Source organism: Lampetra fluviatilis, chromosome 10 (genome assembly GCF_964198595.1).
Source record: "Lampetra fluviatilis chromosome 10, kcLamFluv1.1, whole genome shotgun sequence".
Taxonomy (NCBI): Eukaryota; Metazoa; Chordata; class Hyperoartia; order Petromyzontiformes; family Petromyzontidae; genus Lampetra; species Lampetra fluviatilis.
The window spans coordinates 1,208,394-1,234,279 of record NC_136284.1 but is presented as its reverse complement, the minus strand read 5'-3'; the positions used below and the strand labels follow the sequence as shown (position 1 = coordinate 1,234,279).

Genomic DNA, 25,886 nt, shown 5'->3' with positions numbered 1-25,886 from the left:
AGCGCGCGCATCGACGTCATCAGCGCGCGAGGGGGTCCGCCATCTTACGTCTGCTGCTGGAGCCGCCATCTTAGACACCGACGGACAGGCGGAGAGGAACCACGAGGCGGATGACTTCATTTTTCAGCAGCGCCTGCCCACGTTGTCAGCCTTCAAGGCGGAAGGCGGAGACTGGGGCCAATTTCAGCGAAGGTTTTTGGCGCATCAAGAGATGTCAGCGTGGTCCGATGCTACGGCGCTGCGGGCATTGCCCGCCATGCTGGACGACGATGCGCTCGCGGCCTTCAGGGCTGCACGGAAGTCGGACCGCTCCACGCTGAAGGATGCGCTGGGTTTGTTGGCCAGGGTCTACGGGCCTCCCTCTACGTGCCGCCATCAGTTCTACGCAAGACGGAAAGCGGCCACGGAGACCGCGCTGGCCTATCGCACGGCGTTGCTGGCTCTTGCTGATGCTGCGTTCCCTCGGATGGACGAGGAGGGCCAAGACGCGATGGTTTTGGAGCAGCTGCTCAAGTTGGCGCAGGACCTGGGGGTCCCTATCAACACAGCTGACGAGATTGATATTTCTTCTTTGAGAGTCGCCACGAGTATTCAAGCGCACGAGGCCCTGCAACGGAAGCAAGGCGTTGGTTGCAACGCTGCTGTCGTCGCAGCCCCGGGTTTGGTGGTCGCCGAACCCCAAGTCGTCAGCCCACGAGAGGAGGCGTTCGCCACGGGACGACCAGGGGACTGGAGGCCGGGGGCCCGGTCGCCTCTGCGATCGGGCCGAAAGTCGGAGCAACCAAGATCTACTCCGACCCTCGTCACGTGCTATAACTGCGGCCTCCGGGGCCACGTGGCGTCCGGGTGCCGCGCTCCGCGGCAGCGCGCCATGGGAGCTCGGCTGGACGACGACCGAGAGCCCAAGTCATCTCTACAATCCCCGGCAAGTCGCGGCACCTCACACGCTCGGCCTGTTTATTCGGCACACATGGGACGCCGCGTTGCGGCGGAGGAGGGCCGGTTAAGGTTCGGGGATTCGGTTCGGCGAGGGGGGTTCGGCCGGGACCAGGGAGACATTGAATGGGCGGAATTGGGGCATAGAATTGTGGCTGCTTCGGCGGGTTCGTCCGTTGTTACGGGATCTATTGATGGGGTTGAGATTAGGGTGTTAGTGGACACGGGGGCATCGGCAAATATTATATCGGACCTCATTTATAATATTCTTCCGGTCCAATGTCGTCCGCTGCTTCCAGTGGATGTGCCATTTTACGCCGCTAATGGGGGATCGTTGGGCATTATCGGTCAGGTTAGGGCGTCCATTTGTATTGGAGATATCAAATTGTCGGGACCCGTTTTCGTTTCGTCTTCTTTGGCAGTTCCGTGTCTTTTGGGCACTGACTTTTTGGCTAAAATGCCCATTAAAATTCTTATCGATCAACGATGCATTGAACTGCCATCGGGTCGCCGGATTTCATTTTTGACGGGCCCTACTGACATTCGGACGGCGTGCGCTACGATACAAGCGGTGGCGACGCAGACAGTGCAAGTGCCCCCGGGTTCACAGATGTTGATTCCCCTCCGGTTGCGGAAACCATGGGTGAGGGAGGCTTCGGGACAGAGTATGCTTTTGGGTCCTTCTAACAAGGCTGTCGGGGGTCTTGATTTATCGGTGGCTCACACTTTGGTGCGGGCTGACAGGGATCCGTTTGTGATGGTTTTGAACGCGGGGTCGCGACCAGCTGTCATTCCGCAGGGCACCGTGCTGGCTCACGCGGCGCAGGTCCCTGGGGATGATGGGTTGGTTGCGCAGGTGGGCTCGAGCCCCGCGCGGAACGTTGAGCCAAGGGAAGACCTTGAGTGGGTCCATTCGTTATGTGCCGCCTCGGACGATTTGTCGGCGGCGCAGTTGGGTGCGCTGCGCGAGTTGCTCATTGAATTCTCTGATGTATTCAGTAAACATAAGTATGACATTGGGTGCACGGATTTGTTGCACCATCACATTGAAACGGGCGATGCGGCGCCGGTCAGGCTAAATCCCTTCCGACTGAGTCCCGTGGAGAAGGAACATGTTCAGTCGGCTGTTAACGATATGCTAGAAGCCGATATTATTTCGCCCTCCTCTAGCCCGTGGGGAGCGCCTATTGTGCTGGTTAAGAAGCAGGACGGGTCCCTGCGATTCTGCGTTGATTTCCGTCGCCTGAATAAGATCTCTGTGGCTGACGCGTATCCGCTCCCCAGGATGGATGAGTCCCTCGATGCATTGTCTGGTGCGCGATATTTTTCGACTCTTGATTTGTTATCGGGGTTTTGGCAGTTGCCGCTCGACGAAGAGTCGAAACCTAAGACAGCATTTCGGACTCCAGGGGGGCTGTTCCAGTTTAACCGGTTACCCATGGGACTTCACTCCTCTCCAGCGACGTTTCAGCGACTTATGGAGCTGGTTTTGTCGGGCTTGCAGTGGGATACATGCTTGATTTATATGGACGATGTCATTGTTTTCAGTAAAACGTTTGAGGAACACCTCCGGCGATTGAGAGGGGTGTTCTTGCGAATGCGATCGGCTAAGTTGAAATTTAAACCGGCCAAATGTCACCTCCTTCGTAGGTCCGTTAGATACTTGGGTCACATTGTCGATTCTTCGGGGATCTCCACCGATCCCGCGAAGACGGATTGTGTCGGTTCGTGGCCGACACCTACGTCCGTTTCCGACGTGCGTAGTTTCATCGGGTTTGCTTCTTATTATCGGCGGTTCGTTGAGCACTTCGCCACTATTGCAAAACCCTTGCACGCTCTAACGGCGAAGGGAGTGAAGTTCAAATGGGGACCGGAGGAGGAGGCCGCGTTTCGCTCCCTCCGGGACGCCTTGGTGGGTGCCCCACCCTTGTGTTATCCCGATTTTGCCAGTCCCTTTTTGCTGGACACGGATGCTAGCAACACGGGCATTGGGGGGGTGCTATCCCAAGTCGTTGGGGGTGTCGAAAGAGTTGTCGCCTACGGTAGTAGGGTGTTGTCTCCGGCGGAGCAGCGCTACTGTGTCACCCGTCGCGAGCTGCTTGCCATTGTTTTTTTTGTGCAGCAGTTTAGGCCATATCTTTATGGTCGTCACTTTACAGTCAGAACGGACCACGCGGCGCTACAGTATTCATTGAGGGTCGCCCAGCCCTCGGGCCAGTTGTCGCGTTGGTTGGAAGTCCTCCAGGACTATCAGTTTACGACTACGTACCGTAAGGGGTTGCGACACACGAATGCCGATTGCTTGTCGCGGTTGTTGCCTTGTGATGAATGCGCGTGTTTGTCGGGATCGGCGCGCTGTAAACCGACGCTTGCGGGGGAGATGGGGGCACTGGCTGCGACAGCGGGCGCACTGATCGGGGATGATTCCACTGCCTCTCAGGGTCGGGACTCGCTGCTCTCGCTGTCGCTCAGCGAATGGGGCCGCCTCCAGATGGCGGACAGCTCGCTGCTAGCATTGCGCCGCAAGGTTGGGGGTCCCGAGGGGGACCAGGAGCGTACCGGCTCCTATGTACTTGAGCGGGGCGTGTTATTGAAATGGGACAGTTTGTCCCGGCGGAACGCACTCGTGGTGCCTTCCGCTGTGAGGGGGAGGGTTGTCTTGGCGGCACACGAACGCCTCTTGCACTTGGGAGTTAACAAGACGCTTGCCCTGCTTCAGCGTGACTATTACTGGCCGGGAATGGGAAGTGATGTGGTGCATATTCTGAAGGGGTGCGTTGAGTGCGCCAGGCGTAAACCACCGGCCGTGGCAGCTAATCCACCGCTGCAATCTATTCAGGTCTCGCGTACCAACGAGCTCGTTGCACTCGATATTTTGGGGCCCTTCCCAGTCACGCCGAGAGGGAATAAATATTTGTTAGTGGGGGTCGAATACTTTACCCGATGGCCTATGGCGTGGCCTCTCGCTAACCAGTCGGCAGCGGCTGTGACGGATGCCTTCGTCCAGGGCTATGTCCTGGACAAGGGGGCTCCCGAACGCCTGCTGACCGACCAAGGTAAAAATTTTTCGAGTAAATTGTTGCAAGAGGTGTGCGATCTGTTGGGTACCAAGAAGGTGCGTACCTCCCCGTACCACCCGCAGACTGACGGGATGGTGGAGAGACTCCACAAAACCTTGACTTCCATGCTGTGCCAGCAGGTGTGCGAGGCACATGTAGATTGGGACCTGCAGGTCCCGGGAGTCCTTGCCGCGTATAGAATGGCCCCCCATGCAGCTACGGGGTTTTCCCCATTCTATTTGATGTACGGTCGGGAAGCTGACCCGCCAATAGAAACGCAACTTGGCCTGTCCGCTCCACGAACTAATTCTAATTTGGCAGAACATATTAAGTTTAATATTCACAAGCTGACAGAGGCGAGGGAGGCCGCGCGGCTTAATTCGCGGGCTCGCCAAATTGCTAATGAACGGTTGCGGGCACGGAAGGTGTCCATGCACGAATGGAAACCAGGTGACAGGGCCTGGCTGCATTGCCCTCAGGCACCCTTGGCTACGTCGCCTAAATTGTTGAGACCGTGGAGGGGACCCGTGGAGGTCGTGCGCGTTGCACGGCCCCAGTGCGTTCAGATAAAGTGGGGAAAGCGCCGGTGGTACGTTCACCCCTCCCGACTGAAACCGTTCTCGCCTCCATATGGCCTCCCCTTGTGTCGTGATGGCCGGGCGTGTGACGTGACCGGCGACCCAGAGGGGGAAATGTCTCTGCCTGATCCACACGTATTTTCGCCTGATCTGCTCCCAGGTGTCTCGGAACTGACAGCTGCCGATCACCGGCGGCCGGATCTCCGCGGCGGGGCCGGCCCTTTCAGGCCCGTTCCGCGCCGTCTGGAGCAGCCGGAACCGCCGGACGGTCGTCAGTGTCCCGCCCCATACGATGGACCAGCCAGACGGACTCGCGCCAGGTCGTGCTACTTTGCATGACCTGCCTCGTGAGGAGTCGGGGCAGTTGGAGCGCCTCGTCACTGCGTGTAGTCGCAGGGACGTGGGGCGCGTTCGTTTCGAATTTGCTCGTATCGTGTTATTGTTGACTTTTCGGGTTCATTGTCAATCTGTACATAGTTATTCTTGTTGTTGTTGTTGTGGTGTTATGTTACGGGGCACACTCGGGGGGTTACGGGGTTTTTTTTTGTTGGTTGTCGTTTTATCGTCGCGGTTGGTTGTTGTTAGCAGCCGGGCCGGCTGCGAGCTATGTGGGAGGGGGTGATGTAGTGGTGATACGCGCTGGGTGTATATGTCGTGTGCCAGCGCGTATGTACGGGTGTGTGTGTGGTGACGCGCGCTGACGGTGAGGAGCAGGCGTCAGTGCGCGGGTGGGGGTAGTGCTGCTGATTGGCTGTGTGCCGGTGACGCGCCCAGAGGGAGTGATCGGGTAGCAGCGCGGTGTGATTGGTCGGGGAGTGGAAACACGCGCTGAGCGGAACCGGATCGTAGGGATAGCGCGTGGGGATTGGGTAACTGAGGAGCGGTGCCGACGTTGAGGTCCGCATCCGCTCCGTCTCCCGGGAAGAAGGGGTATATAAGGTGATGCACAGAGGAGCAGGGGCAGAAGTGGAACCATCTAAGAATGAAGACGAAGGTGCAGAGATAGAGCCCGGAGAGGAGAGTAATGGAGAGTAGAGGAGAGTAAGGTATAAGTGTGTAGCCAGCGAGAGAGAACGGTCTACACGAGCTGAGTAATGTATAGTGTGTAGCCAGCGAGAGAGAACGGTCTACACGAGCTGAGTAATGTATAGTGTGTAGCCAGCGAGAGAGAACGGTCTACACGAGCTGAGTAATGTATAGTGTGTAGCCAGCGAGAGAGAACGGTCTACACGAGCTGAGTAATGTATAGTGTGTAGCCAGCGAGAGAGAACGGTCTACACGAGCCGAGTATGCATACGGTGTAGCCAGCGAGAGAGGAAGGTCTACACGAGCCGAGTATGCGTACGGTGTAGCCAGAGAGAGAGATGCAAAGTCTACACGAGGCGAGTGGAGAGTGTAGCAGAGGCGCAGAGTCTACACGAGGCGAGAGGGGAGTGTAGCCGAGGCGCGGAGTCTACACGAGGCACAGAGAGCCGGCAGCACAGAATCCAGAGTCAAGAGAAGCGCATTGTGAAGAAGAGAGGCCACGCGTTGTATTGTTACAAGTCAAGATTTAATAAAAGAAGTGTGTTCCCGTCAAGGAGTTTCCTGCCGTCATTTTCCAATACTTCACATGTATTCTCAGTCATGGGATAGTTTGTTCATAATAAAACATTTTATTTTACCAGGTCAGGCCCACTAGCTCTTTTACAGCAATACCGCGCTGACTACTGTGTTCCGATAAAACTTCGAATCAGTTCCAATAAAACTTCATCACTGACATTATCCCTGGCCAGGAATCAGACTCAGGTTCATAGCCCAGCGCATGAACCACTGCACCACGGCTCCCCCCATCGATGTTCAGACATTCTGTTTGAGCTGTCCCAGCCCATCCCACGTGGCTGCTTTATTTACATGAGTCAGTAAACACAAAACAAAAGGATAACACTTAAGCTCGACCAATTTCCCAAAGCTCGTGCCACAGGGCTTCAGTAGCTGTAGGAGCCAAAAGCCACATGTCAGCTGCCAAGTGCCCTTTTTGACCCTCCCCTCCCACCAAATCTTTAACTTCAAAGTGTCCTGGTGCCGCCACTTTCTCCACCGCTAACCACAACCTGCAGCAGGATGTTATTGTGGATTTTGTTTTAATCATGGCTCGGTAGGCATACACACACACGCGCACACTCTCTTCTACTCCATTGACTCAAGCGTCCGTGGAGGACGTGGTCGTCAAAAGAAAGAAATGAAACCCGAGTTACCGCGGGGTGGGTGAATGGCGCGGCCTCCCCCGGTGCAGGTGACGTGGGAGTAGTCATTGTCTCCCGGGGGTGGAGGGTGTCGCGCCGGAGGGTCCCCATGGGCCTTTGCGACATGAGAGGCCCTCGGCTTGCGAGGTCGGTCGGGCCGCTCTCTTCCCAAGCGGCGACGGCAGCCACCGGCGCACATCCTTAGTCTCTGTAAACACTGGAGGCGGAGTACAAAGGAGAAATCGATGGGGACTTGAAAATAGCTCTAAAGGGATTGCGAAGGGTGTATAATAGAGCTCCTCGGCACGCGGGTGTCGGCCAATATGAGATGAATTTAAGCTCATCACTGTCACCACAGTTGACCGAGTGCTCACACGAGCACACTCTATTCGCTGTATTCATCTTTATGCACCCCACTCTTTATGAAACTTTTTTAATAAAAGGATATTGCTTTTGTCTGCGATAAATGGAGCACATGAAGTAAAAGATGGACTATCTGAAAATGCCACGTCCAATAATATTAGTATTTTACTGTGCTGTAATTTTCTTTATATTGGACCCATGGTGCCAAATGTGTATGTGTGCTTAAGCACATATACGTGTGTGTGCGTGTGTGTGTACATGTCTGGTGTTCGCCAATAACACTTGCCCCCAAGCTGTATAGGGGCACCTTCATTTCTGTACATGTCTGTGTCTGACAGCGTGTGTGATATGGGGAGTGGTGGAGAAGTGGTTAGCGTGCTGCCCTACCAATCTAGCAACTTGACTTCAATTCTTAGCTACTTGTAACATCAGTGGTGATTGATATGAGAATCCGTCCTGGGCCTTTCTTAGGTCAACTGAGCCCTAAAGAAGTACCTGATGCAGTGTGCAAACATCAACAGTGGGGCGATAAAGGTTTGCAGGATGTTGTTTTGTCACACCACCACTTAGTGCGACGTGCTGGCCTTAATTGGTGCTCATTAACAGCACTTCTCTCAACAGTCTACGTGGGCGATAGGGGATCTCTGTGTTGATTGGTTGCTTGCTTCGCCCGGCAGGTGAAGTGCTACCACAGGGGGTGCCAAGCAGCGACACGCGATGAGATCTTCCGCGTGCAGTTCCACACGTGCGTTGTGCAGGACTTCCGCCCCCTGGTGCTCGGCAAGGCAGAGCTCGATGCAGCTTGCACAGGTACACACACTGACATGCACACACACTCACACTGAAATACATACACACTCACACTGAAACACACACACTGAAATACAGACACACACAATGAAAAACATACACACTCATACTGAAATACAGACACATTGAAATACACACACTGAAATACAGACACACACTGAAAAACATACACACTCACACTGAAATACAGACAGACTGAAATACACACACTGAAATACACACACACACTGACACGCACACTCACACTGAAATAAAGACACACACTGAAATACATACACACTCACACTGAAATACAGACACAATCACACTGAAATACAGACACACTCACACTGACACGTAGACACACACTGACACGCACACACACAACAACAAGCACCATTCGCCACTAAATGGCGGTGATGTCACCACGGCACGTTTGACAGGCTATGTGCACTTTAAGGCCACGTGAAGTGTGGAAGGCTCGCTGGCAGGTCACTGGACACACGCAGGTGCCATTGGGTGACTGACTGAGATGGCTGTGGCACAAACACAAAGACACAAATCCCTGGTATAGCCTTAACAGACTGTTGGCGCAAGTGCTGTTAGCAGGCACCTATGAAGACCGGCACGGCACACGAGGGGGTGGGTGGCCAGCACCATGCGTGGCTGCCTTTGTCTCCCTAGTGGTGATGTTCACACACTGCACCGGGAACTCATTTGAGGCTGAGTTGACCTAGGGGATGCCCAAGAATGATCTGTACCTGGTGTTAACCGTGAGCGGGAATCGAACCCAGGTCATTGGGTTCTCGTAGCGCAGTGCGCTAACCAGTACACTACCACTCCCCACACTGGCACACAGACACACTCACACAGACACTCACCAGACACATACACTCAGACAGACACACTCACACTATCACAGGCAATTGCTGCATCACTATATCATACTGGTCATCAGCAAAATTCATGATGAGGCAACCTAGCATCGCTGAAAAGATAAAACTACACAAGTTACAGCAATGGCAGAAACAAATATAATATAAATAATTCATCTATTGGCTGGTCAGCATTTCGAAATTATAATAACAGACTTGGATCATAGTGTCTTATAATTTCAATTGCATGGACTTAACTGAGCATCTAAGTCAAACTATGTTCTGTAATAGAATTTTAGAAGTGAACATCTGGGGTTATTTTTAATCTTTGATCGAATCATTCCTCCCCCTTTTTTCAGATGAAAAGTTTCCGGATGACGGGAGAGTGGAATTCATTTTTTCCTCGGGCCCCGAGAAGCCACCGGGTACGATCGCGTGCTCGGCATGCACTCCCTCTGAGTCATCACCGGCAGAAGATCATTACGATGCTTCACTCACGCTGGGCGTTATTCCAACCAGCAGTTTCCAAAATGCATGAATGCGGAAAGCCATTATGTAACTCATTACGTTCAACCATCACAATATCGATGTTGGATTTAATGAGTTTTGCCTTCGCCTTGGGCTAATTGTTTAATTAGGCTGTTGTGACCGGAGCAAGTGCTTGCGACTCTGTGTGTTTGTTCAGATGACTAATTAAGCTGGGGAGAGGGAGTGTGGAGGCTTAGCCTCGAGAAATTCTTGCGTGCGTGTGTCTGTGTGCAAATGCTCCCTTGGCACTGCTCGAATCTGGCAGGGTTCTGCCAAAGCCCAGCCAGTGTGCCGCACAGGCGTGCAGATTAATGTAAACAAAATTACAAAATTCACAAAAGCAAACACATTCGCAAAAGCAGGCGAGCACACAGATGTGGGCACGCACACGAGTGGCCCGACGCGGCGAGTACAGGGCTGAGAGCGTGTACATGCGATGTGGTGATCACATGTGACATGCATGCAGGGCATGGTGGAAGGGGTGCCTCCCTGCTGTTTGTGAGCAGCACACCTATGCGTGTCGTTAAAACTAGCGGCAGAGAGGTGGGCGGGCATGAGCGAGATGTGCGCAGAGTATGTGAGAGATGCGCAGTCACCCCGATAACCCCCTGTGACACACGCACACACTCCGTCATCCTCGCAGCGTGACCTCGGTGTGCAAATAGTTCCATGCGCTTCCTGGTGCTGCTAGCAGAGCACTGTGGACAGGTGCAGCCGCAGTCTCCACAGACTCACCTCTACACTCAGCAGTAGCAGCAGGGCTCTGCTATACTCACCTGTATACTCCTGTCATGTGTACGTTATCACTTGGCTGGTATTGCATTGTCTGCATTACATCTTAGAACCCAACTGAAAGTGTGTTTTGTAAGACTAGACTGCCGAAGTGGCAAGATGGTTAACTCCCTCACCTAGTATGCAGGAGGTCGTGGGTTCGATCCCGACCCTCACACCTGTATATTTGGAGTTTGTATGTTCTCCCCGTGGTCACGTGGTTTTTTCCCTCCACATTTAGAAACACGTGTTTCGAGTATTTGGCTGCTATCAATGTCCACACGACAAGCCATTTCATTGGGCTATCATTTGTGGCCAGATCACTTCTGAAAAAGGGCTATAAAGCTCAGTGTTTAGTTTAGTAACCAAACATGCATTTTCAAAGGTCACTTGTACATCTCAGTTTTCAAGATGTGTCGTAGAACCGGAGAATATTGTAACTATTACTGCGCAGGGAATCGCGGGTTGCGTGCAATTGTCGCTGCAGGCGGTGAGCGCTATATGAATGCTGCGGACATTGGCGTGGACTTCGGCACGGCCGACCCTCTCATCCACTGCGACTCCTACGAGAACTTCAATGTGCGCCAGGAGGACAGCCTAGAAGGTACCCGCCTCGTTCTCATTCTACTTGCTGAGCTCCGGCAGACCAAAGACTCATTTGCCCTTTACCCGTAGTCTTCTCGCAGTACTCTCTTTTGGCACTAAACTCCAATCAGATTGGTCATTTAGTTTAGAGACATATTGAGCCTCCGGCGGATGCGATACCGCTAAGGTAACTATTTTCTACGGTATTCTGTTGTCCAGAGAGTCAATATCTCACTTGACATCATGCCGATGAAAATCCTGTCCTCATAGTGGATGGCCCTCTGAGGTTTAGGCTCCATCACTTGTGTCAATCCCATGAAGGAAAAATAGCTTTGCCATACCTGCAGAAAATCCTGCACACATTTTACTCTGCAGATATTTTTTAAATATTATGCCGCAGGAAAAAAAACATGTTTGTAACATTTGCAGCTTTCCACAAAACTGTAAGAATATTTTCAATACCAATAATTAGCCTCGAGTTATATAAGGGGACTAGGCTGAAATGTTTACATTTTACCGAAATATATGTATACATAATTTAAACATCCTGAGTTTGTAAGAAAAACAACCAGAAGGCATGGTATGTGAGTGATTCCTTCTAATAGCATTCTTAAGTAGAGGTTGCGCAATGGCTGCAGTGTTGAAGCCATCAAACCCAGCGGGTATTTGTAACTGCATGAAAAAAAACAAGGATAATCTCATCTCGGCTGAGTCCCCACGGCACCCTTCCCTCGTGCAGTATGGTTTTTGAACCTGATAAGCAGATAAAAGCCTACAATGTGTCACCATTGTGATAATCCCATAAATGCAGAAATGGAACACAAAAAATGCGAAGATTTATCTTCTTGAAGAGTCAGCCTAAATTGCACTATGGGCCCAGCAGGGTGGGAGTCATCAGTTCATCAAATGTTTGTGTTGGGACACAAAGCTGTGAGCCCTGGCTCCATCACGAGCAATCGCCAGATGGATGGTGCTGGTCCCGTCCCCGCAGCGCAAACAGTGAAGCGCACACATGGGTTTAAGGGGATTATTTTTACCGTCCCCGGGGACCTCCAGAAATTGCAGCCAGGCATTAATTCAGATGTCCGCTCTCATGATACGAGGTTGCCATGTTGATCCTGGGGGTGAGATCCGCCGGGCTTGGTGGAAGTCGAATGCACTCCACAGATTGATCGCATTTGCCCGAGCCAGGGAGACAGAAGTGCAGCTCCGGGGTTCTTGACAGAATTTTTTGGTGTTTGTAGCAAACCCAGTTTGTTTTCCAGTCCACGGTCACTACTTCATGTCGCGTCTCGCGTGCGGTTGCCGCGTCGCGTGTCTCTGAGCGGCGATCCCTTATCAGAGGCACGGTTCCACGATAAGGCTCTTGCTGCGCATCTCACGAGAGTGCTTGTGAAACCAACTGACAGCGGAGCTGTGTGACGGGGCCCTCGGTCAAATGTTCACTCGCAGTCGGGAGCCCATGTTGGAGCGGCGCTGGGCTGGATCCCCTTGAAATACACCCGATGCCGCTTCGAATATTCCTTGCCTTATTTGGCCACAGGATTAGCCGAGGCATTTTTTGGACCAGCTGCTAGGAAAGAGCCACCTTCTCCGGGGAGGGGAGGGAAAACGGAGGGGCAGAGCCTTTCCTCTCCTTCTTCGTCAAATGATAATTTTCTCCTCCGCTGCCAGAAAGTGCACAATGTTTAGTGGCGGACGGCCAGAGCAGCTTCGGTTTATGGTGAGCTTCCTCAAATGCGGCGGGCTCGATAGCAGAGCACAAGTGTGAGTGGTTGTTTGGCTCTGCTCGTCTTTGCTCTGGAGTGTGGTGTTTGTGCGCGGTTTGGTGGCGGGCCCCCCACCCGTGCCAGTTTGCTCAGTGAACACCCAGGCATCGTCGTGTGAAAGTCCTCAGCCACGTGTCAGAGATGAAGGCTTTTACTTTGAGGAAAGCTGCTTTCCTCCACTCCCTTTTGGTGAATGGAGCAAGTGGGAAGAGCAACCACAGGGGAGCCGCCTGGAATATGATTGAGTGCCGCGTTATCTCACACCGAGGATGGGGAACAGCCTCGGGGAACGGAGACCGCCGTCAATAGGTACCGCACTCTCAGGCCGGCCGCGGATGGCCGCACATTGTGCTGTGATGCAGCAGTAAAACTGTAGATTGTTAAAACGTCAAAATGTAAACAAACGCCTTGCTTGGTTTATGCTCACTGCAGGAGTTGCACGTATGGTACTTTAGAGTGCCCTAGAGAGGTGCACGCTGGCTGACTCGCGGTATTGATGTAAATTGTTCGTATTAAGCGGTCGCGTTGTCGGTAAGCGGTAAACTAACCGCCATTGAGTGCCGGCTCTTTTTGTATGAAACTCATTTGTTTAGCTCGTATTAAAGTAATGAAAGCAATGCGTAACAATCTCGTTGGGTTCACCTTGTGACTCGATTAGTGCGCTCGCGTTGTTTAAAGGCAATAACACGGAGCCGGGTAGAGGCGTCCTCGCCGTCGTGCGGCCAGCAAGGCTGCCGTCGTCTCGTCAATCGCCGCCTCTCCTCCTCCGGCTCGAGCGGTTTGCCAGGAAGTTGTGGCCACGGGAAGAAGAAGAATTGCGACGCCACCTCATAACAGCAAGGCCTGCCTTCAATCGATTAAATGTGTAGGCGCCCGTGGAGGAATCCGTGCCACATGCGGCTCGCGAGGGGGGAGCGCAGGCACGTGCGAGCGGCATGGGACGTTTCGCCGCATGCCAAGTGGGCGAGACGGCGCGTTCCATAGCACGCAAGAGAGCCAGAGCACGGCATCAGCAAATGTGGCTATATCGCTGTGCGGGGGTTTTTCACGCTTGTGCTTTTTGGGGGTTGCACCGCGCGTTGTTTAGTGCGATGTCTGAAGTTAAAGTGAAAGTGCGAAGGAGCCGAATTGAGGTCGTTTTTTTCTGAAGAAGCTCCTAGCACGCGGAGGGGTTAACGTTGGACGTCGTGCCGAATGACACGCGTCACATTGCGGAGGGCGACGAATGCGACGAGCGTGGATGAGTTGGGATTACACGCGACGCCTCGTGACACTGGCGCCCACGATCGTGTTCACCTTATCTCTGTTATAGTCTTCTTTGTTAAAGACTTGCGATGTCTATTTAATTTCCTTCGTTCAATCTTAGTTTTATTTTTACTTAATATTTATGTTCCGTTTTGCCGTTAGGTTTGATCTTGGACGTTTTCATATAAAACTTTTATTAATTAAAATATAATTGCCTATAATTCGTCATTGTTACACGTTGTACTTGTTGTTTGCCCATGGTCTCCCTTGATGCAGACACCTTTATTCTCAACGGATTCTCACGTGGCTATAAATAAATGATATTATTAATTATTATGAATATTCTGCAATATTTTTACTCACCGCCTTCAACCCACACTGACAAGTGTGGTGAAGTATGGTCAAGCAACCTTCACGAACGGCACGTCATTGGAAGGGGCCTTGTGTCCAGCTGTGGATTGGTAATCTGGCTGTACTGTACATTATACTTAACATGCCGTACCGTCGTGCACAGATCCATTGGTGCCGATAAAGTATCTATCGGCATTACGTTTGGCCGCAGAAAATACAAAATGTGGAATTGAATCAGGACGTTCTCTATCACTGGCTTGACGAATGCATGGGGAGCTCGTTAGATAACTGCTGGGGGCTACCTTCCCACCGCATTACCGTTGACGTGACGGGATCCACCGTGAAGGAAACCCCAGCCACGCCGTGTTCGTATGTATCCATTATTTCCTTTATTCTTTTCATCTCCCTGGAATGGGAACAACTGACAGTTGCGATTTGCCCGGCGTTCAGGAAGGATTTGCATCACTGCTGTCGCTCGTGTGAGCTGCCGGGTTGCGCTTGCTTAAAGTCACTCTGCATTAGATGTCTGAATGTTAGGTGATATTTTCAATGATCTTATCAAAACATAATTATATAGCCCCTATTCTAGTTGTTTTAGTATTGAATATACTTTGCATTTATGTATGCAAGACCAATGAAAGAAAATCAGCTTGTGTGCAGGTGGTTGCTGACAGCGATCAAATAATATATGGAATAAAAACATACACGCTATCACTAATAATTATTTAGTATTGTTTGGGTCTTTCGGTAAAGTCACGTAGATAGGTTCAAAGAAAATAACAAAAAACTACGACGTTTCGATTGCAACACAAGCGATCGAAACGTCGTAGTTTTTAGTTATTTTCTTTGAACCTATCTAAGTGACTTTACCGAAAGACCCAAAGCATATGAATTCCTGCAGTCACGAAAGATTTAAGTCAAGATTTAATGATTTAGTGCATTTAGTATGCGCGCGATTCTTTAGCGCAAGGCTGTAATCGTGAAGGCACTGTGTTACACATAGTCAGCAGTAGTTTCTTAGTCTGGGTTGATGATGCTGCTGTGTGTAATCCCAATTGAGTAATTTGCAGGTAATATTTAAAATTTGGCAAATGACTACAGTGAAGCTTTAACACCAATGTGAAGCCTACTCAGCGTATTGTATAGTTAATACGCCTGAATCATAACCACGGCAGCCTTCTGGATTCAAACCACGAACATCTGCAACAAGTGACGAACATGCTACCGCTGGGCCATGTCACCGCCCCTCTCGTAGTAGTCAGTCGATAGAGACGTGGCTCCGTAACGATCCTCACTGTCGGCCGGCCCTCTGCCTCACCCTCCCTCTTCCCTGCAGAGGTTCCGCACACGGAGGGGCCGGTAGACGGAAGCCTCTACGCTCGCATCAAGAAGAAAGGTTCCTCCGACAGCGGCACGGCTGTTCCCTCTGTGAACGGGATCAGTGCGGCGGCCGCCGCCGCCTGCACGGCCCCCGCCGGGGCCAGCGGCTCCAGCAGCGCCATCAGGCAGGGCCAGCACAACCGCTCCATGAGCACGGACTCGGGGAACTCCACTGCCTCCACCAAGACGGAGCGCATCATGATGGAGGAGCACCACCACAACTCAACGAACCTTAGCGCAAACGCGGCTACCATTTCTACGCCGCCCGTGCCGGCTGCCAGCGCCAATGCTGCCGCCAGCACCGCGGCCACACCAAGCATGCGAGGCGGCTCGGTGTTAAGTGGCGGACCGCGGGACGGCTTGGTCCTTCCTCCAGGGAGCCGCCACGTGGTGCCGGTACAGGTCCACGTGAACGGAGACAGGGCCACCCCGGAGAGAGAGACGGACATCCTGGATGACGACGTGGACGGTGGTGTGCAGCAGGGAATTTGTCTGACGCAGCCTACGGCAGACGGTCAAATAGTTGGGTGTGTGGGAGGGGGCAATGCTGATGTGCCACTCTCCTCAAACGACTACACTCACGATGCGGTTGGCACCTTCACACAACCAGGTGCAGTTACTGAGAAAACAAGTCCACCAGGCAGCACGCCAAAAGGAATGAACAGCTTTGGCTATTCAGCATCAGGGATGTATCCCGGGCAGGGAAATCCAATGAATTACAAACAAGTTGCACCTAGTGAAGAGATGGAGTGTGATCAAGATGACTCTTACCAGCCACCAAGATCTCCTAACCAACATCTGCAGACATCCACCAGTCAGACGTTCTATGGGCAGCCGAACGGGAGCTTGTACGGCAACCCGGTCACGCTGGGAGCGGCGACGAAAAATGGTGCCGGGTTTGGGACTCCGCAGATTCCCGAGAGAAGCAACAGCAGCCGCCACGCGGTGCAGCGTACCGTGAGCAGCTGGCAGAGCCACAGCCGACCGCTCACCCGACAGCAATCCGACGTCACGTACGACCGGCCCACCGCGGTTTGGCGTGGTGCGGCCGGCTCGGCCTCGGCCTCCCCGCATGGTGGCCCCGCCCCTGGATTCCCAGACCTCCGCGCCCAGGAGGACTTTGAGAGGTCGCTGCTGGAGCTCAACAAGCTCATCCAAGAGCTGGATCCAACGTTCAAACCGCTGGAGCCTCCCGACCACTTGACGACGAGTCCCAGCGCTATGGGCGAGCCACAGATCAGACAGCAGACGACGGTGCAAAGCAAAGCTATCGTTGGTGGGACATCGTTTAGGGGTGCACCTGGCCTCTTTCTCTTCCATCAGAATGGCATCAGTCACCAGGTTGTCGCAGGATACATGGCCAGCCCCCACGCCCAAGAGGAGGTGTTTGCTCATCACAGCCAGGCCGCTCTCTACATGCCCAGGAGCGGAGCTGCTTGCCCCCGTCCGTGGGACCTCGCCATGCAGCAAGACGGCCCTCCGGGGGCTCGCAATGCGGGCTCCTACCAGGGGCACTTCGGAGGTAAAGCAAGGAGCATCCATTGTCTCTTTTTATAATTTTTACAAGGGCACCCATTCCTGATTTTCAGTGGCTCGTTTAAATTGTGTCCGCATGCGTGTTTCCCAATTGCCAGTGTTGGTTAAATTATATCATCTGTGAACAGTCGAATTTCTCTCCCATTCCCTCTCACCCTCCCACAATATTTTCTGGAGTTCAGTCCCAGACAGCTGGAGCAAAAATTAAGCCCCATCTATGACTATGTCCCAGCAGCGCGACAGCACAGGGCGCCTCCTCTGGAGTGGCCGAACAGGGAAGCATTGCCGCAGGAGAGGCGTGCGGTCTGGGAGGGTCCAGAGGGGCCCCACTCTCCACAGAAGGGACCCAGCTCCAGCACCTCCCCGTCCCCCTGCACGTCCCCCGAGCTGGGGGGCTCCGTCACCCCCACATCAATGGCGGTGCTGGTGAGTGCTCGCCACTCCATCGCAATGCACCGTAATTGCTTACTCTTATTTACTGTCATATATTTTTACTTGTATTACACTGACAACATGGGTTCTTGTCTGATGTCTCACATAGTTCAATGTTATCGAATACTAAGGAAAGTAGTTCTGATTTTACACAGGTAGCTTAGGGCAGTTCTCAACCGGATATACGCGAACCCCTGGGGGTACGTGGTAAAGTTCCAGGGGGTATGTGAGATGATTTATAAATGTCTGAAATTATATTATACATAAGAGTCATTGGTGAATAATCACGTATGAATCTGAAAATAAAATAACTACGATAAAATTAGAATCCATAAGGTAACCTCGAACGATATAAAAGACCTTTATAAACTCATTGATCATAAACAATGCGTTTTCCAAGAGTAACCAGCAAGCGCGAACAAATTACGTCACGCATGCAGAGCGTCCGTTCATTTTTTTTATTCACTTGCAGTTTCTAGCAAGTTAGGATACCTCACAAAAAGAACAAGTGGTTAAAATATTGATGTTCATTGTTCATTAATTTATTTGGCAGAAACATGTTTGGTCAGGCAAGGGAGTACTCGGTTGAAACAAAATTTAACAAAGGTTACAGAAGTTAAAAAAGGTTGAGAACCACTGCCTGAGGGGATTGTGTTCAGTGCAGTTTGTAATGTCGTTGACTAAGCGGCAGTAGTGGAGGCTTTCTGAGCTCCGAACTTAAAGACAGCGATGAATATGGATGGTTTTGCACCCACCACCCTCCCAAGATGCAGCCAGGCCCCCCACAGTCAGACTGGATGGACGGCGCATTGAGGGCTCCACTGCATTACAGCAGCCCCCAGGAGGCGCTGCCCCCCACACCTGCATTCCCAGTCTGTCCACCCACGCCCTACATCAACCAGGGTGAGCCGGCCACCCTCCTGTCACTCAGCCATCTGCAATAATAAATGGAGCGGAAGACTCGATCCGCGTGTTGTTGCCATGAAACCCTGCAGAGTACGACGCTGCATGGGTTTGGTTATTGAGCCGACTGACCTTAAACTCTGAACCAAGCTCAAGCATAATAAATCGTGGCGAAGTTTGTTTTGATCTGGCTTTCCAGCTCATCGCCGCGCCCCGGCGGGTTGTTGCATTCCGCTTGCTGCGCTGCGCTGGACAGGTCGGCTCACCCCAGGCTACTCGAGGGGTCTGTGCAGCCTGGCCGACACGTGGCAGGGCCAGGGCGCAGCCAACGATGGTGAGGAGGGCTGTCGTCTCTTAGTCTTAACTTTACTCCGAGCACAAAGCCTTGTGCTGGGCACTGCGGTGATCAACACCATACTGTGGCGCGGCGAAACTTTATACGCGCCCGCAGCCATGTTGAGAGGCCAAGTTTTGCAGTGCATGAAATTACAGTTGTTGAAGATGCCCTTGTGTGTGCCGGGAGTGGGGCCACTTTGGCGTCAATAAAGCCAAGCACAGAAAAATGATCGCACCATCCCAGTGATCTGAAGTCGAGGGTGAATGTGCGCTGGCCATCCCAAAACGGTTGACAATGGTGCTCTGCGGTGCATGGAGAGTTAATAACCGCCAGCCACCCAGAAGCCACTCTGGGGCGCTGGCATCAGATCTCCATGCTACTTACAAGTGTTTTAATCCCTGAATGTATTTTCTTTGGTTTGGGTTTTTTGCCGGTTTACACTAGAGTTTATTGTTGCAGCTGGTTTGAATTTGGCCACTGTGAATATCAGGTTTGTGTAAATTCTCCCTTTGTTTCTTTTTTAAATGAATTTATATTTGTAAGGCCAAAAGGGTGAAAATTGCCACATGTGGGCGGTGTTGTGTGATTGAAGCCCTGCGGCAATCAGCCAGGCATCAGCCGCTGCCGGGCCCCAGAGGAGGAGACCCGAGTGGGAGAGAGGCGAACCGCCCAGGGCCAGCGTGCGTCCCCTCCAGTGCCATCCCCGCGCCCCTCATCTTGCGTCCCCTGCCAGACACGTGAGCACGCACGTTCCCCTCTCTGTTTCACTGCCACCATTGTGTATGTTGATCGTCGCCTGGTTGGTCATGCTGCTTTAGCCATTGCATGAGGCGGACATAATCGGCACACCTTTTAATTCAGCGCTTTGGAACCAGTGGGTTGGTGGATTTCATGGATTTGTTACATTTCAAATGTTCTGGGCTGTGAGATGGCCAGAAGATGGCAGTATAATAAGTAGAAAAATGCACATTAGTCAATGACACTCTAGCCTTAAAAGAAAACCATATATAACAGATAACTTTTTGGGAAATGGCCCATGTTAATTGTGCATCACTGCCAAAGCAAGATCATTACTAGATTCATGAAGCCATCCTTGTGGACCATACACTGTAATCGACCATATGCATGGGTCTTTTTCCAAATATTTTGGTTTCTTCCCACGTGAAAAAACGCTCCTTACATTTTTTTTTTACTCTGGAGTCTTTTGTGGACAGATGACATAATCATTATTTTTATTGTATACATCCGAGCTCTCCAGGGGCTTCTGTAGGTACTGCTTCAGCCATTCTGCACAGCTTAATATTATAAGCCTTTGGCCAAAGGCTGCAGCCTATCTGTTCCTCTTGTGCTGGATTAACGCCTATCACAGCAGATTGCCACCTATGAGATGATGGGATTTGTGAGCTGGGGAGAGGCCTGTATGGGCTTATGGTCCAATATTCTCTAAATCCAGCCATGGAATTCTGGCACATCTTCACGTGTCCTGTCATGTATGACTGCGCTGGTGTTGTTTTTTATTTTCATTTGAAATGTTTTATTTTTGTGCCTTGCAGCCTATCCTTGAACTCACAGCCTGGAAGCGTGAGCCCCGGTTCTCCCGGCTACTTGCCCAGCAGCTCCGAACGTGGCATCAACTCCCCCAACAACCACGGCCACTCGCTCAGCATGGCATACGAACCACCAGCCCAAAGTTTCAAGTCGGCCTCGTACCATCACAGCCAGCCCACGTACAGTGGCTCTCCGGTCCCTCACGGCAGCTCCTCCGTGGGCGCCATGCCCACACACGGAGCCTACAGCGGCAGCCGCTCTCCGGGCCACGAAGTTTCACGACAACAGTCCAGTCCACTGCAGCAGCAGCATCCCAGCAGCCCAGGCTGGGAACAGAGGCAGCAGCACCACCACCCGCTATTGCTTATGCTGCCTGAGAGGAGGCATCTTGCGTGTGGCGGCAGCGGTGGGGAATGTGGAGGATTCTCGCCGAGCTGCGGGCTGCCCAACGGGGAGCCCGCGTCACCCGCGTCGCCTCTGTCGAGCGGGCCGCCCAGTCTGGCCTGCCACTCGCCTCCCCCCGGCCTCCACTCTGCTTCTCCTCCCACGTTCTCCCGCCATTCCAGCCTGGCGTCGCTGCCCAGTGGTGACAGATTTTTTCTAAATTTTTCCTCAATGGCGTTTTTGCCTTTTATGTTTGGAAATAAATCAATTACTCATTAATACAACCGAGTACTATACCATCAACCCAGTGACCTAAGTTTATTTCCCAGAGTGTCCCCCTTACTAACCCGCACTGACCAGCATGGTGAAGTATGGCCAAACAACCCTTATTCCAGACATAGCGTGGTGAGGCCTTATTTCAGCATTGGATAGAAAAAGGGCTGCAATTTATTTAAAATTTTATACATATATACATACAGCTATCAAATAGAACTTTCACACACATGCACTGAGATACTGTATTTGTGCATATGTACATTTTTTTTTTATATTCTTTTTCATAGTGCGTTTAAATAAAAAATGTGTATCTTGGCATTTTTTACACAGTTGCTGAGCGCAGGCCCAAAGGCCCAAAACACCAAGCAGCTAGCAACAAACATCACCGTCAGAGTTGTCACAGCAGAGATTTGACAATATTATCGCCAGCACAGTGTGCAATGTGCCCTACGCGCCCCGTGCTGTGTGTGCGTGCGTCTCCACAGATGGCAGCATAGAAACCAGAGCTCAGGTCAAGTTCGTCCAGGACACCACCAAGTACTGGTACAAAAAGGAGATTTCCCGAGACCAAGGTGACGGCCCGGTTCTGACGAATAACACAGTATCGCCACATCTCCACAATCCACACAGGGACATCCGAGTGCTCAAAGCATAAAAATAAGACGTTGACAAAACGCCTCCTCATATACGCCTCTCCACGTAAAATGATGAAGTATTTTTGTATATATTCCATCAGCCGACCTTCCTTCTGGGATTGCATCTTCTCAGCTAATTTTGCATAGTTACTTGTATTCTCCACAATGACGCTCATGATTATTTTGTGTTAGGAATGACCCTGAAAATAGACTTAGTTATGATACTTGCCTCCATGTCGACATTCAGTCAGAACGTTACTTGCTGAGGAAGTTAACGGTAATTCTCCGTGTCTGTATGTTTCTTTGTTTGTGTGTCCACTTGCAGCCATCGCTTTGCTGAAGGACAAGGAACCTGGTTCTTTTGTGATCCGTGACAGCCACTCTTTCCGTGGAGCCTATGGGCTGGCCATGAAGGTGTCCTCGCCTCCACCAAACATCCCTCAGCAAGGGAAGAAAGGTGCCTACCCCCCTCTGGTCTCCCCATGAAGCCAATGCAGAGCACAACACCCGCATAGCCCACGGCTCCAATGCATATCGCATAGCGTGACACGCCACTCGCGCCATTACACACACACGTGCAATGCAGCTGACGCACGTGTCTCCAGGTAGGCCAACGTATCAACCGGGAAAAATAACCCAAAGCGTTTTGATCATCTTCTTGATCATGTGTTGATCACGCTTTGATCACGTGTTGATCGCGCATTGATTGCGTGTTAATTGCGTGTTTTTCGTGTGTTGATCGCGTGTGTATCATCTATAGATAGCGTGTTGATCGCGCACTGATCATGCTTTGATCGTGTGTGGATAGCTCGTTGATGGTGTGCTGGTTGTATCTTCCCTACAGGCGACGTGTCCAGTGAGCTTGTGCGGCACTACCTGATCGAGTGCACTTCAAAAGGCGTGCGGTTAAAGGGCTGCCCCAACGAGCCCTACTTCGGTGAGGGCTGGGAGCCGATGCCGGCTTGCGGTGCTTGCTTGTTTTGCGGATGTGAAAGGTCAAAGTTGAAGTTGCTTCTCGTTCAGTTGAGCTTGAGTGTGACTTGGCACAAAGTAAACACGATTAATGTCCTTCGATGGATGCCTCTAAGTTGATTATAAAAAAAAAGTAAAAGCGCAAGTTGCCTTAACATTTTGAATGCAGCAATTGAGCATTAAATGTATCCCTTAATTATACATTCAATATTGATAAAGCAGAGACAGTTGGCTCTGCAGTACAGTGAGCGGATCGTTATCGGAAGGTTGTGAATTTAAATCCTGGTTGGGGCTTGACTCCCTTTGGGGTTAATCATCATTCTTCCAGGGTCAATAAAATAAGGAACTACCTTGTGGGCAAATCAGTCTCCAGTGGTTGTCCTATGGATAGACTCGCCAGCACCTGAAGATGGTGGAATTTCCATCACTGGCTCAATGCTGCAAACGAGAGATGAGCACAACCTCGGTGCTCATTTGAGCAGAAAATCACTTTTGATTATTTTTGTTTGAGAAAAGCTCGCGGTATGCACTCACACGCAAGACGAGATGAATGTGGAGTGTTGCCGTGGAGTGGTGGGCGTTGCTTCCTTGACCGGTTGTTTCTGTTCTGCAGGGAGCCTGTCGGCCCTGGTGTACCAGCACTCCATCACGCCGCTCGCCCTGCCGTGCAAGATCGTCATTCCTCACGAGGGTGAGCGCAGTGTCTGCCGTGAGCTCGCAGCGAGCGAACCACCTCCATGGCCACTCACACTTGAGCCATGCGGGAGGAGACTGACACTTTCATATGAAAGCAAGCAACTTGATAAACGAACATTTTTATAAAATACTGCACTTCAAAGCTATATTTTATTGCATCTTTCACTAACAGCATGTAATATTGTCTTTCAGATCCGTTAGAACATTCAGAAGTTGACAGCATTCAATTACATCCACTAAACGCGACCCCAGAACTCCTGAAACAAGGCGCTGGTGAGTCCGCTCTTTGTTTGCTGTCTCCCCAGGATCCCTCGGTGATAGTAACTACCAGCAGCGTGCGTGGACACCGTTGGTATTTCATCATCTTTTGCCGAAGATGATTATACCAACACTTGGCCATCAACAGCTGGGTTACGTATTACTTAAGGCAGTGTCTACCCAAAACCAAGGTCCCTTCAAAAATACCACACGGTGGCGCGTGGAGACTTGAATTTCAGAGACATTGCACCTCACCGAGGGAATTTCTCAGTTTCGTAACCGAGACCTACATATCCGCCAATCGCTAGACCGTGTAAATTTAACGTGCTGCGTGTGTGAACCCCAGCCTGTAACGTGCTCTACCTGGGCTCGGTGGAGATGGAGTCCCTAACCGGACCCCAAGCTGTGGCCAAGGCGGTTGGGCAGGCGCTGGCAGGCAGTGCGCCTCCCTCGCCCACGCAGGTGCACTTCAAAGTTTCTCAGCAAGGGGTCACGCTCACAGACAACCAGCGCAAGTAAGAGACTTTTCCCGATCCGCCACACACACGATCAGCATGGCATTACAATCACCCTTCATACTTTCTAGGGTTAAACTCCAAAATGTGATTCGCATCGTTAATCGTGCCATGTCTTACTCGGGTGCAGTGACTACCGCCCTGGACTATAAGCCCAGTCACTTGAGTTAAATTCTCTGCCATGGCTAACATCCGTGGTGAGTGATATCTTAACCGGTCCTGGGAACCCCTTCACCAACCCGAGCTGTACAGCGTGATGAGGTACAGTCAGCCGTCCCCATGAGGAGGCCTTCATCCAGCTGAGGATTGAAAAGCATTGAATATTATCATGGTATGTGTTACTCAATGGCTACTTACTCCCAGGGATATTTTGTAGACAGGGCACATGGTCACTTGCAGTGTCCATTTAACCAGGTGGTGATAACTCACGAGATCAGTAGGAGTCTCTTTTGCAAGAATTACCTGGGTCACCAAAATCACAGTCCAGCAATGAAGCAATTAGAGATCAGAGCAAAGACAACTGCAATACATGAGAAATCTAAAATATTGCACGATCATAAATCAATGTTAAATCATCGTACATTTCCTTTAGCTCGAGATGGCACAGGCAGATTATTGTAGTGTACTGGTACAGTGTCCACACGTGGGTATGTTTGTGTCTCTCAGGCTGTTCTTTAGGAGGCACTACCCTGCCGACACAGTGACGTACTGTGACCAGGACCCACAGAACAGGAAGTGGGTGTCTTCTCTTGAATATATCTTGCACCACGGTTGATCATTTAAAAAATTAACGATTTTTTATCGTATCTGACATTTAATAAAATGTATTTTTTTTCCTTCAGGTGGAAAAAAGACAGTGGGAGTTCAGCAAAGTAAGTAGCAAACCTGAACATGCTGCTCCTGCTGTTGTGAAATCTGGCTTTTGTGGACGCATCATTTCACATTGTCAGTGCTCGCTGTAGGGCGTTTGCTCATCTTGTGCGGTTGGGATTTGTTTCCAGCATCTTCGGCTTCGTGGCCAAGAAGCAGGGCAGCGTGACCGACAACCAGTGCCACTTATTTGCCGAGCTGGATCCCAAGCAGCCCGCCTCAGCCATCGTGAGCTTCATTACCAAGGTCATGATGAGCGGTCAAGGCAGCGCTCCAACCTCGCCCGTCCCCTCTCCGTCCCCGTGACCACTACACTCGCTGGCAGGGAGACGGGCGCTGCGTGGACACTTGTCGGCGAGTGAGAAAGCCTTGCCTGCCCTCAAGCCAGCAGCAGGAATTAAGCCATCGCCCTGGCGAGTTAATGAAGGATCCTTCACTGCCTTATCCACGATGGAAGCGCCTCCTGTCGTTGTGCAAACCATAGCCTGAATCGGCAGTCGTTGTTGCATTCATGCATTTAAAGCACTTGCCTTTTTTTCCGTCCAATATTAGCGTCGCAGTAAATTAAAATCATGGCGGTTATATGGGCCACCTTAGATGCACTGCAAAGAGAAGAGGTCACCCTTTGGGTTCGGGTTGTGTGTGTTTTTCTCAATGTAGTTGTGTCATGAGCCTCACCGGGGTGTAGGGAGGAGGGGGGGTTAGAAGAATGTGAATCCCCTTGTTGGCGCTGCTATTTGTTTAGGCGAATTAGGAAAACATTTTGCAGCTTGCGCCTGCAAATTTACCACAGCTGATGGTGCCCCCCCCCCATACTTCCTGTGCTTGGATGCAAAGCCTTACATTCCACTTTGGCTGTGAAAACGACACAAGTGAGGAACTGCAGAGGCAACCCAGCCTGAGCCAAGGCCACTTGCGATGAGCTGAGAAAGTCTGAATCTGCAAACTTGGTAGTATTAATTTCAACATTTTATTTCAAACTCACATTTACCGCATCGTATGTTATGTGAAAATATATGTATAGCCGATTAATGTTCCGTTTTCGACATTCTATAAATATGTGCAGAGAT

The 25,886-nt window shown here is 51.4% G+C and overlaps 1 protein-coding gene across 7 annotated transcripts in view; it reads left to right on the top strand.

Moving 5' to 3' along the window:
- Nucleotides 1–25,886, top strand: part of LOC144934394 (tensin-3-like) — an 88,633-nt gene extending 62,747 nt beyond the window's left edge. For 5 of the 7 annotated variants that reach the window (XM_078860112.1, XM_078860108.1, XM_078860113.1 and 2 more), the window contains 18 exons: nt 7,839–7,971; nt 9,185–9,250; nt 10,612–10,728; nt 15,411–16,976; nt 17,223–17,416; nt 18,190–18,325; nt 18,582–18,659; nt 19,255–19,399; nt 20,216–20,796; nt 21,356–21,442; nt 21,831–21,962; nt 22,350–22,442; nt 23,091–23,168; nt 23,366–23,446; nt 23,778–23,946; nt 24,613–24,681; nt 24,789–24,818; nt 24,948–25,886. In XM_078860112.1, coding sequence (XP_078716238.1) covers nt 7,839–7,971; nt 9,185–9,250; nt 10,612–10,728; nt 15,411–16,976; nt 17,223–17,416; nt 18,190–18,325; nt 18,582–18,659; nt 19,255–19,399; nt 20,216–20,796; nt 21,356–21,442; nt 21,831–21,962; nt 22,350–22,442; nt 23,091–23,168; nt 23,366–23,446; nt 23,778–23,946; nt 24,613–24,681; nt 24,789–24,818; nt 24,948–25,122 — 3,930 coding nt within the window. In that variant the 3' untranslated portion in view covers nt 25,123–25,886. The remainder of the gene's footprint in view (nt 1–7,838; nt 7,972–9,184; nt 9,251–10,611; nt 10,729–15,410; nt 16,977–17,222; nt 17,417–18,189; nt 18,326–18,581; nt 18,660–19,254; nt 19,400–20,215; nt 20,797–21,355; nt 21,443–21,830; nt 21,963–22,349; nt 22,443–23,090; nt 23,169–23,365; nt 23,447–23,777; nt 23,947–24,612; nt 24,682–24,788; nt 24,819–24,947) is intronic. The other 2 variants (XM_078860111.1, XM_078860109.1) reach the window with 2 other exon arrangements.